General features: G+C 42.9%; 1 protein-coding gene across 1 annotated transcript; it reads right to left on the reverse strand.

The window, feature by feature from the left end:
• Positions 1-1,459: 1,459 nt before the first annotated feature.
• ANKRD1 (ankyrin repeat domain 1) lies at positions 1,460-11,198 on the reverse strand. Its single transcript, XM_075154678.1, has 9 exons — positions 10,088-11,198; positions 8,311-8,490; positions 6,344-6,481; positions 6,149-6,256; positions 5,384-5,482; positions 4,180-4,278; positions 3,937-4,035; positions 3,673-3,771; positions 1,460-2,390 (listed from the first exon to the last, which is right to left on the reverse strand). Exons 1-9 carry the CDS (start codon positions 10,112-10,114, stop codon positions 2,280-2,282), a joined length of 960 nt encoding a protein of 319 aa, XP_075010779.1. The 5' UTR covers positions 10,115-11,198; the 3' UTR covers positions 1,460-2,279.
• Between the last annotated feature and the right edge of the window lie 1,086 nt (positions 11,199-12,284).

Genomic DNA, 12,284 nt, shown 5'->3' on the forward strand with positions numbered 1-12,284 from the left:
TCCAATTCTCTATTTGCATCTGACAGCAAGTTGAGAAGTGGAAGTTACAGTATGTAAAATATTGCAGAAATCTTGCATTGGGTCGTCTCTGAGCTTTTAGTAACTGGACTGAGCAGAATGGATGTAGCTCTCAGTAGACTAACAGTTCTATATAATGCTGGTGTAAGTCACAACAGCTTTTGCTTTATTCAACAAATAATGAAATATTTTTCCTTTATGTTATTATTTTACTTGTTGACTTTGTGATTTGAGTCTGTTTTATTACAGGTATTGGGATGTAATATATATATACACACGCAGTAGTTTATCGATAATTTATGGACTTAATGTCCAAAATGATGCTCTAACCAGAGGAGAAGCAGAAATGTGTTTGTCTGGTGCAATTTTCTGAATGACACATCATCTTGCCTTGGCCAGAGAATAACCTACCTTGAGCATGAGAGAAGTTGTTTGGTAACTAGCATACGGAAAGAGGCTTTTGAATGCTAGAGATCCTTCTTGCTACTTGTTTGACTTGATTTAAAAAATTCACAATCAGCGTCTTCGCCCTTTAAGTAGATACAGTGCTTCTGTAGATACAGGAACTGATTGAAAAGTTTCTTCTCCCCCATTTTCCTGGAGCGCGTTGTTCTGGCCACTTTCACGCCTGAACAATTGAACTGCTTCTCGGTTAGGATGATAAACAAACTGAGTTAGCCAGCACTGATGTCATTTCTATTTCCTGCAAGGCATGCTCCCAGTGTCCGGGTAATTGTGCAGAAACAAGTAGTGAAGTAGTGGCTTGCAGAGAAGGGCAGCGAGCAGAGGTGTGCCGTAATTTTTATGAAGAGTGTGTTCACAAATAAAGCCTGTGGCTGGCAAGGTGACACTCGTGAGTTACGGTACTTGTGTCAGAAAAGTCTCATCTGTCTAAAGCTGTTGGCATCAGTCTAGGAGAGCTGGCTGCAGACAGAATAGGCGTTTCTTCTGCTTGCTCCTCTGTGGGGTTTCTGTAAATTCACTTAGTCTCCAAAATCGGCACTCCAGTAACAACTATTTATCGCTGCCCACTCCTAACCCCATCTCATTGCCCAGGACATTGTTTTGGCCAGACTTTAAAGCCTGCTGGCTAGAGGCCAACTGACACGGCTTGGTGAAGGTGTGTGGGAGCCTGTGGTGTATTTCACTGGGAGGCCATGGCGTGGGGTGTTGGGATTTTAACTGAATGCAGTGTGTCATGTCCCAGTGAAATTGGACATTGGTGGCCCTGCTGGCAGTACAGGTGAGATTGTTCTGCTTCTGCTAAAGCAAAGGGAGAGGTGCCTGCCTTGCCTAGCAGGGAGGTAGCTCAAGGGCTAGCTGCTATAGGCAGCTGAGACTTTTTTTAAGGAATTTTACAGAGGCCAAGATGTGAACTTTCTTTAAAGGGATTCAGAATTACCCTGTGCATGCTCACCGCTCCATAATCCACTCCAGCAAATAAAAAGAACGACTCTGTTTATTTCATCTGAAATAGATCAGTACAAAATGTACAGAAAAAGCAGTACAAATTTACAAATATACATAATCTGTTTTTGCATTCTTCAATCATCAGGCTTCACAGTAGTCTAGCTTGAAAAAATTCGTATTCCTGATACTGTCTCCTCACCTTCGTAACATTGCATCTGAATCCTGCAGTCCAAACGGTTACGTGATGGTTGGAGCTTTGTCCTTCAGCTCTTTATCAACCACGATTGCCAAACCCTGTCTAAAGGCCATTACTCAACTGCTTCTTTAAATCCACTGGGCGCCTCAGTACACCTTCTTCCATTGCTTTTCCACATATCGCCACTCATTTAACGTATTTTAATAGTGAGAATTTGGCAGAGACAAGGCAACAGTTGCAAGTATTCGCTATTTAAAGCTACTGGAAGGCTCGAGGGAAGTTGCTAATGTAGTTGGAAATACTGCCGTCTAAGACAAAAGGATTTATGTTGCTAGCAAAGATTGCATTAGGATGTAAAGCTCTATAAAAAACAAAGCTACAACAATACTGAGAATCATTAAAAATGACTTTTAAAATAAATAAATAATAAATAGTAATAAATAAAGCCATTTTAGAATCAGTGGAATTTTAACACTCCACCTACCTTTTAAAATAATTTCTTTGCATGTTTGTTTTGCAGTTTTCAGTGAAGGTACCTCAAATAATCCAGTACCATAAATATTTTCAATAAAAATACTATGTTCAGGGCTATTTTCTTCCAGGTTCATATGAAGCATTTAAAAGCAGCAAAAAGAGAGTGGTCTGGTTTCTCTCTTCAGAACTTGCCTACATGGACGCTCTTATAGGAATTGTCTTTCAGGCTGTTGAATATCTCTTTGGTGCCGTTCTGCCACTGAAGAACAAGATCCATAGGGGTTTTCCCTTGCTGGTTAAAAAAGCAGAGGAGCAAGATTTAATTTCAGCCAGTGATTACGGAGTTCTTCATGCTTCCCTAAATATTTGTACAGTGCATCTGCCTGATGCGAGACCCTTCTGCATGTGCAAGGTCAGACTAACCCTCGCCTCCCTGAGATCTGAGTCCTTTTGCTCTACAGATCTAGTCCCAGCCCTGTTCAGACTCAAGATGACACCTCCCTGTGTTTCAGTGGGTTTAAGCCATGTTAGCAAATACCGTGACTAGCAGAGCATGCAGGTGTTTCTTTTGATCTAGTTTAAACTGATTAGAAATACATTTAGATGAAACCTCAATAAGCCACTCTTCTCTTTAATGGAGAATTCAGGCAGGTAAGAGTTTGTACTGGTTTAATTAGGTTGTGAACCGCATCTAAATTAAACAGGAGCAACTTTTGTGTGCAGACAAAGCCTGAGAGAGCAAGTCTTTGGCCTTTGGGGCTGTACCTTTCATTGTTTCCATACCCTGATGAGGGATAATGCCGGGAGTGGCCCTGCTTCAGGGAGCGTGGGCAGAGAGTAGGGAGCGCAAAGTGCTGCAGTGACTGGTTTCTTCCCTGCCCCCTTAAGTTTTGACTGATTGCCAATCAAAAACATTGACTGGCATTGGTAAAACTCACTGTCCATCCCACTGCTGCTCGGTTTGGGTTTGGGGGAAAGGGGGCTGTGATGTGCTGTGTTTTAACAAGGGGTCGCAGAGCTCTGGCAACGCATCTGCTGCTGCTGCAGTGGCTATGAGCAAAGAGTCAAGCGTGGGGCTTCTTAAATTGAAGCTCTGCTGAGCCATGGGGATTTGTTGCCCAATGGTCAGGTTAACAGCCAGTCATCCAGATGCAGTGCTTGGCCTCGCCATCGGCTGTGGGCTTAACAGAAAGGAGATTTCTCTGACAAGCTAAGATCTTTGTTGTCCCAGTGGTGGTTGAAGCCCTGGAGTTGTGCAGACAGCAAGTGTCTGTACGTTACATCTTTTCAATATATGATACGTGTAATTAAAATAAATCACAGAAAGATGTGATGTTGTTTTAAGTTGCAGCTGATGGGTTCTGGTTTTAGGAGAGGTACTGGTTTTTCCTCTTCTCCCTGACCTCCCCCAAGTTATACTTTCCCTGTGTCAGCTCTGCTTTAATTAACTCTAAAGTGATCTAATTAAGTCTGTTCACAATAGTCTCTCCTGGCCTTGAAACCTGTGAAACTGCTCTGGAGGGAAACTTACTCTAACGTGTTTTGAATTACTGCATTTTTTTGCTATTACTTACGCAGTTCTTTATAGTTAGATCCGCTCCATACAGAATCAGAAGCCTGATCATTTTGTAGCGGTTCAGCCTCACGGCGTCATGCATCGGTGTGTCTCCTTCCTAGAGGCAGGAGACATGGACCACAGCGTCAGTCCTGCTGGTCCAGCGCCGCAGTCCAGCCCCAACCACGTAGCCGGGGATTTTTACAGGCAAGTGGAACTATCGAGGCAGACGGCAGCTTGATGCTACCCGATAGCTGACAGGTAAGAAGCTGTTGGTACTTACTCTGTCTCTGGCGTTGAGATCTGCTTCACAGGCGATGAGGTGCTCCCCGCAGTCGTACTGACCCGTTCTCACAGCCACGTGCAAAGGGGTGCTGAGCAGCTGAGAGGTGGGAGGAGGAAGCAGTCAGTGGCATGGAACAGGTAAAGACCGCTTCAAGAATGGCCACCAAAAACTATCTACTTGGAGTAAGGGTCAGCTTTTCATCTCCAATTCAAAAAGCTGCGGAGTCCCAGAAGCACATACCTTGTCTCTTGCATTTCTGTTTATCCCTTTGTCCAGTAAGAATTTCAGAACATCCAGGTTCCCCCCCCGGCATGCCCAGTGCAAGGCTGTAGATTCAAGCTGCAGCAGGAAAACAAAGGGAAAGTAATTTAATTCATCATTATATTTTTAAAAAAATTAAACCATTTTGATCAAATTTCTAAATTAATCCAAAATAATTTTCATGCAATTTAACCTAGAGCACTTCACCGTGATCAGAGTTGTTTCTAGTAACAGCTTTTCTTGTTTTGCCCTAATTTCTTTAGTACTGCAAGTTTCTCACTCTTCACACTTGCTGGATATTGCTCTTAAAGCAGAGATCTTGGCAACGCTGCTGTGGGAGAAGATGTGTTTCATCCATTTGTGAACTTAGAAGTCATCTTTAGATAGCCAGGTATGATTTTTCTGGCTGGTATGTGCTAGTTAGTATTTTTTATTCGATGCCTTTTGGATTCTAAAATGCATAGAAAATGAAGCTCAAGGGAGAGAATAGTTCTCTTTTTTTAAAAAAAAAAACAAACTTATGCAGATCCACAAAGTGAATTAGTGAATCCCCTACAAGATTCAGTTTCTCTGTGCTCAGCTCTGCCAGGAGGGGTGGAATGTCCCTTGAAGGTCTCGCTCTGCCTGTTGTTCCTCCTGTTTCTTACGCTCTCCATGAGCACTGCTGGGTTAAGCGAGGGGGAGCAAGGCTGGCTGGTTCCAACTGTTTAGCAAAGGGACGAAGAGGTGGGAGCAGAGAGGCAAAAAAACAGCTGCAGAAGCCGTTGATACTCCACTACCCTCCGGAGGAGCAGGCGTCTCTCCCAAGCGCAGCCTTGAAATCCCAGTGGAGAATGTACACATTGCCCTGAGCCCTGGATACGTGCGTGGGACAGTGGTATCTCCACCACCTGCTACCAGGCTGAAGTGGTGGCCTGGCCTCGGCTCTCTTACCCTACGTTAGGCTTTGTTGTGTGTGGCAGTCTACCGGCCAACGTGTTCCTCCGCTTCCTGCAGTTTCCAGCAACCACTCTGGCAAAGGGAGGCAGACACCCCCACAATGTTATATTAAGGATAAACTTACAAGACACTGTAAGGCCTTTTAATGCTCCTCTTCTATAAGAAGCACTTCTGTAAGTGCTTCTCTTGACACTTACAAAACAATGAGCAGTTTTTTGAAAGCAGTGTAAGTTGATGTGCATACCATGTCTTTCTGTTCAAGCCGGGCTCCAGCCTCCACCAACATTTTCACCACCTCTAGATGTCCTTCAGAGCATGCCCTGTGCAATGCAGTGCGTTTGTACTGGCAATTAAAACAGTGCAAAGTCAGATATTAAATATGGGACAAAGAGATATCTTTAAATCTTTTCTCCCCGCCTCCCTAGGATGATGGCAAATACATACTTTATGCTGATTCATTTTCAAAAGCTAATACTTTTGAGACCTGAAATCTGCTAAATTTTAATAGCATCCTGATAGCTGAGAGCTGCCTACCCAGCATTTTAAAGGGTATGAGAAATATCTGCAGTATGGCATTCAAATTTAAAATGATGCCTGTTGAGTTCCCCCATCCAACATGCTACGCTGCGTTTTGCAAATGCATCTTATGCATTATGGAGTGGGAGGGCAGGCAGCGTCACTTTCTTTGTCATTCTGCAGACAAATTTCTTGCCTGTTCATCTGTAGCGTTGGAAGACCACCTGCTACAGAAAATCAGGGTCTCCTGGGCACCAACAGGTTTCTTTTAAATATAAAGATTCTTTTGAGGTAATACTATTTTGAAGGGTCCCAATGGCACCATTATCACTAGAAGACTCAGCATACCAAACTTCCAGCGTTTACTTACTTCCCCCCACCCTTTTTCCTCCTCAAAAGTGTGGAAGCTACAAAACCTAGTGGTAGAAGTTACTTTTGCTCTGTAATAACCTCTCTTCTGTAGCAGGCTTTGCAGTAAGAAGGAAGATTGTACCTCATCACAGACATTTGGATCCCCTTTGTCTGACAGGTATTTTTCAATTACTGGCAACTTATTCTCCAACGCAGCTCTAAAGAATGTGGGTATATCCACTGGTCCTGTCTGATGGAAAGAAATATACAGGGCGTAAATGCATGTGGCGCAAAACCCCATCAATGCTTTCCCAGAAGGTACTTCGAAATAACTTACAATAACTTCTGGTTCGGGTTTCTTTAAAACGGGAGCTTTCACTTTCTTGCATTTTTTCTTCTTCTTCAGCTCAATAATTTTTTCAAGATCCTCCAAGTTTTCAAGTTTTGACCTCTCCTCTAATTTCTTCTTCTTCAGCTGAAACAAATGAGGAAAGCCCATAAGTTGAGCTGAGTGTGACCACCTCTCCCCTTCAAAGTGGCAGGACAGTGTGTGCTACTATTCAGCTGAATTCAGTTAAGACTGGATGAACTTTGAAATAAGATGTCTTTTTTTTTACAGCTAGGGCTAATTGACCACCAGGATAAGCTACTAAGTGTGTGAGAAATTCTACATCATCTATAGTTTTTCATACACCGTTGGACCTCTTCCTAAATGCTGCTTCAGCCATATGTTGTGGGATAGATAGCATAAATTTTTGGTCTGTGTTAGGCCAGGAGTCAGAGCAGCACTATAGTTCCTTCTGGCCCAACAACTTAAGAAACCTCATGTGCAGCTTATGAGGGCTAGAAGGCTCCTGCAGTTTTAACTGACTTCCACCAAGCATTTTTTTCTTCAACTACTTTTATGATGCAGCCCCTGATTTATTGTAACTTAATCCTCTGTGATGAAAAATATACCCTTAAGTGAAGAGCAAAGTTTATACCAATCTTAGCATTTCAGCCAGCAAGTGTTACATTTTGGTAAACTACAAAGAATGTCCCCATTATCTTTGGAGGGGCAGTTCAATAAATGTTTAAGACTTCCTCAAGGCTGCTTGTAAAAAGCATCCCTGCATGAAGTCAGTATGGGGCACTGCTACCACCAAGGGCAAATGTGTTGCCTGAACTGACGGCCAAGATCCCAGGTACCATGAGGTGTCCCTGACTTCAGAAGGGGGATTCACAAACAAGGGGTAACTCGGGGTGAATACAGATTTTGTCCCATGGTATCGTTAAGGGTAAATAAATTGGTGAGACCCTGTCATATGGTATACATTTTTTTTCAACTGAATTCTTATTCAAGTTATTTCCACCACTTCTTTTTACTGTTCTCTGCGTTCAGGGTTTGATCAGTAGATCATTAACTTAATGGAAAATAATTATTTTGGCTGAGTGGGCTGTGGATCAACGGAAACCCAAAAGGTTCTTAGGACCCTGTTTTGGAGGAACTCAAAAAACCTCTGTAGCAAGTCATGATCTCCCTGTTGAAGGTGAAGGTCAATGGTGTTTATTTTAATATTTATGAGGCTCACTTTCCTACCCTTCTTTTTTCAGAACAAAGTCTTATGCTAGTTAAACTTTTTCGTTCCCAAATCCCTTTAAATTTTTAGGCCAGTTGGTTGCTTATTCACCAAAGAATTTAAGACATTACAGCTACTGTATTTTGGGGGGAAAAAAGCATCAGTTCTTGGGGATATAGGGAGAAATGTCATGCTCCAGGAATACAAAATGGTACTTTTCTGTAGACCAGTATCACTTTCATGTGTAATTGTTTTTTCCAAATGTGCTAGTAAGCATAATGCAGTGTTTTCATAAAATAATATTTTCATGGCTTCTGGCCATGAATGGCTTCTGGCTTCAGAAATGCACTCTTACATCTGTCTTGGGTTCGTTATTTTTGGTGGCAGTCATTAGGCGTGCAAGCTGAAGGTGTCTTACTGGCTATGTTGGTTCCCCCCTTACTGACAGCTAGCAGCAGGTGACTCTGGGCAGGAGGGAGCCCCCAGGGTTTCGGTCAGACATTATAGCGGGAGTTTGGGGTTCTGCTTCACAGCATTCTGCCTGCACCCCTAGGCTACAGGAGCCAGCAGATCTCCATGGCCTTCAATGGACTTTAGACCAGCCTCCTTTGGTAGTGATCTCCCAAGGGTTTCTCTAGCTCACCATGCATGTATTTCTAATTTAGAAAGAGGCAAAACGTCAGGGGCTGCAGCAGAAAGTGCACACAGGATGATAAAAAGCCAAGCACAAAACCTAAGAGCCTACCTCTGCTTCTAGTTTTTTCTCCTTCTCATAAGCCAGATCACCTCGGGTCAGTGAGTGTTCAGAGACTGTCTTCAGGTCCTCCTGCTTCTCTAATCTTACAGCAGCTTCATACTCTCCATTTTTGAAGTCCTCAGGGAGGAAACTGCCAGTCTCTTTATCGTCAGCTTTCTTCCCAGTCACCTGTAAAAGCAAGCGTGGTATAATACAAGCAGCAGTTTCATGACTGCAGTAGCCACCCCTGGGAACATGGATTACCTGGAGGCTAATTACATGTCATTCCTGTCCTGCTCTAGGAGTGTGTGACAGACAGAGTGCAGACCCCATTCAGCCTGTGCCTGGATTAACTGTCTATGCGAATGGCTAGAGCAATCTTGCTTGCAGGCACATCTCCTGCGTCCACACAGCAACCCCCCACCTTGGCATCTTCGGGGCTTGGGTCAAGATCCATGAGGCCACCTCACAGTCAAACTCCCCGCTTGGCTGGGGCCGAGGTGCTGCTGTGCTGACAAAAGCAGGTGAGTTGGGAAGACCATCTTTTTTGTTTGGGGTTTTCTTGTTTGTTCACTTGCCAGCATGTCCAGAGCCTTCAGAAGGCTGCAAAAGGCTGTGGTGGAAAGAGCCACCCCGACCAGCCACCAGCACCCTGCGGGTGTTGTGCAGGGGAACTGAGCAGTGGGAGGAGAGGCTTTCTCCCTTGAGACCTTGCAGTTTTAACAAAGCACATCCAGTGCAGTTAAATCAGGTTGCTGAGTAATTTCAAGGCTGGTTTTACCCATCACTGTCAGTACCAAAGTCCCCATTTATAGCACTCAGCAAAATAGCAGAAGGTAGTTCCTGCGCAGAAGCTATGTGCAGCAGCACAGCTTTCAATAGCTTTTGGAAATATTTCTGATGCTCGATTAAGTGTGTACAAAGAGATAACTTGTTAAACTTAGTAGTGGCTGCTGTGTATTTTGAGAGTGGTTCAGTAAATTCATGTGTCCTAGACTGCCTTTTCATTCAATCACCTTGTAAAATTGTGTTTCTTATAAAGTTTAACACTAGAGAAACTTCCAGGGCCTTGCCAAAGAATTTAAGACAGCATTAACTAGTTAGGCTGTATGGCAGTTGCATCTTAGCATAGCCATCAGGGAAAAAAAGTGGTTTCTGTTCCAGGGTTTTACTGGATCATTCCTGTTTTCCCAGTTTATTGATCAATCAGACGTTCTTAGTCCAAACTCTGCAGTGGAATGTCCCATTACTTGTGGTCTAGTTTAGACACTATTTTTCAAAGACTTGTTATGCCATGAACAGCAGTGGGTGTAGGAACTGTTAGTTTATTATTAGAAAATAATATTTATACTAAACTGTTAGTTTAGATTTGAAAAATACTTTGGTTTCTCTGCATTGATATCTCCTCCCAGTCCCTTACTGGATTGGAATTACTCAGTGTGATCATAAACTTAATAGCTTGTAAAAAAAAAAAAAGAAAATCAAGGTCAAAGGAAAATAGCTAAATTTTGGTCAGTCTCTTCTTCCTGGTGAACTGTGTTCTGATGCAAAATCCAAACAGCTATGGAGTTGTATCAGTGGTGAGCCCCCTTCCCAAGGAAAAGTTAAAGTGAGAATAATAGTAGGATAACCTGTAGTATATAGATGTTTTGCTCCTAGCGCACAGCAGTGCTGGTAACCTGTCAGATCACCTCAACGATCCACAAAGGTTGTCTCTCTCTGCCCGGTGTAATGGCAGTCTACAAAGAAAAGTAATTATGAATAAATGAAAGAAGGTTGTACCTACCAGCTCTTCTACTTTCATCGTCATCATATTTGCCAGCGTTTGAAGGTTGTACTCCCGTGTGGCTGAAACTCCCAGGTGCTCGAGCCAGCTCTGCAGGGACCACCACGCTCGCTTTGCTTATATATCTTTGGGAGAACTGCGCTTGAATGAGATAATCTTCCAACCTGGGAATCCAAGTACGCCTCTTGGGCTTGCCAGCTGAGAGGTAGGCTCGCGCTCATTCCAGACATGTTAACGAGCCAGATCTGGTGTCGAGGCAGGGCGGGGGGCGTCAGTTGGCCGAGGGAGGGTGAGCCTCACGGTCTGACCACAGCGAGTATGTGAATCGGAATGAAATGTGAGCTCATCATTCCTTTGGCAATGACTGCACGGCTCAGCAATGCGAGTCATTCTGTGTTCCCAGTGCCCACTAGGACAGCTGTCTGTTATATAGCATTATAACTTCTTCTTCTTTTTTAAATTTTTTTTTATTTTAAACTGACATTCAGATGACTGTAAGACACTGGAAAGAGTAAGTGGCTTATGTACAATACTTGTAGTAGTATCTTCCTGATAAATGGATTATGACCCCTTAAGTCTCGGAAAGCCATTCTTTTCATTGCTATTTATTCTTGGATGATAAACAGTTTTAGGGGAAAGGATTTTTCTCATCATGATGGAAGTTGTCTATATTTGTTGGAAGGAATTCTCTGAAGGGATTACTAAGCCGGAATGATGTCTCTGGTGCTAAAAGGGCCTATGACATGATAAGTTACAATCAGCGTAAGATCTCAAAACAGCAAGCTTTGCATTTTTCTGGGACTTTGTCAGTGATCATAAGCAGAATAATAAATTATGTCCTATTATGCCAAAAAAAAAGTAAAACTAATACTGTTTTCTCAGGCAATATTTTCCTTTTGGATATGAGAGAATAGGGGCACAGAAGTGATTTGTTCAGTTTTTGAGATAAGATGGGATACGGTCAAATATATACAGATGACGTCTGTGTTTTGGGGAAAAGGAGTTACTGAGTCCTTTGGAAAAGCTTTTCTCGTGCCGTGAATCAGACTAGCCTGGAAGCAGAAGAATGAACACCAGCAGAAGGCAATTTTATAAAAGGAAGATGCACTAATCTTTGCATTTAAAGAGTGTGGATAAAAATGCCATGAAAAATCAGTTTCTGTCATTCTGCAATGTTGGAGCTCCTGTCTGGTGAGGTATAAGCCTGGCTGTAGGCATCCTGGCTGAAATGAATACAACTGCTCAGGTGCTTCAAGTACGACATGTACATAAGTGCTTCACCAAACCAAGAGCTAACTATCTTGGGTGTTGTTTATATCATTAGCATCATTAGCATGCTGCGTTCTTGACACTGACCTTTCAAGGTGTCTCTCCTCTGAACTATCTCCCAGTAATCTGAGTACATCCAAACTTGTCTTCTAGTGCCCATCATACCTATGCCCTCCCTTTCCCTGAAATGAAGCTGGACATCAGGTGGTTCCTTTACTACTCAGAATATATATGACATTAGAGGATGAGCCCCAGAATTAAAATAGAGTATGTGGCAGCAAGAGAACCTCTCAGAATATTTTCTTCCAAACCTAAGTACAGCCACAATATCATTCCCCCAGAGTGGTATGTCCTGAATCACACTGCCGGGCTTTTTTTCACAGCAGTTTTGTATTCCTGCTATATGTCTCTATGATAACAGGCAGCTCGGTTTGGCTTTTTCTTGTTTACAAATGTGCTGTAACAGCTTATCTCGGTCTGTTTCGTTCTGTGACACTTATTTGGGAGATTGTCTTGAAATCCACAGCCCTAACTGGACGGCTGCAAAGACTGCTTCTGGTTTAGTGGGAACAGATCACAGCGGAGACCTGATGCGGGAAAAGAAATGTAGGGGTTTGCTTTAAGAACAAAAACTGTTTAAGAAGCTGTGAACTACCTCTGGTCCCATAGTATTTGAAGCTTACTTTTCCTTTTGTTTTGCTTTCCTTTTTTTTAAAACAGCCTGATATGTAAAACTGACTCAGCAAAACCTAAACTGGAAGGTTTAAGTGGATAGATCTTCCTCTGTAAATGGTACATAAATCCAGAGCCAGAGTAGCTTTACAGTAAACCTCAGTGCTCTGAGGGGAAACACAAACCCAATTCTCACATCATGAGTGCTACCAAAAAACCCCAGCTTGTTTAGAGATAATTCAGTAATTTTCTTTAA

The sequence above is a fragment of the Calonectris borealis genome, chromosome 7, assembly GCF_964195595.1.
Source record: "Calonectris borealis chromosome 7, bCalBor7.hap1.2, whole genome shotgun sequence".
Classification (NCBI taxonomy): Eukaryota; Metazoa; Chordata; class Aves; order Procellariiformes; family Procellariidae; genus Calonectris; species Calonectris borealis.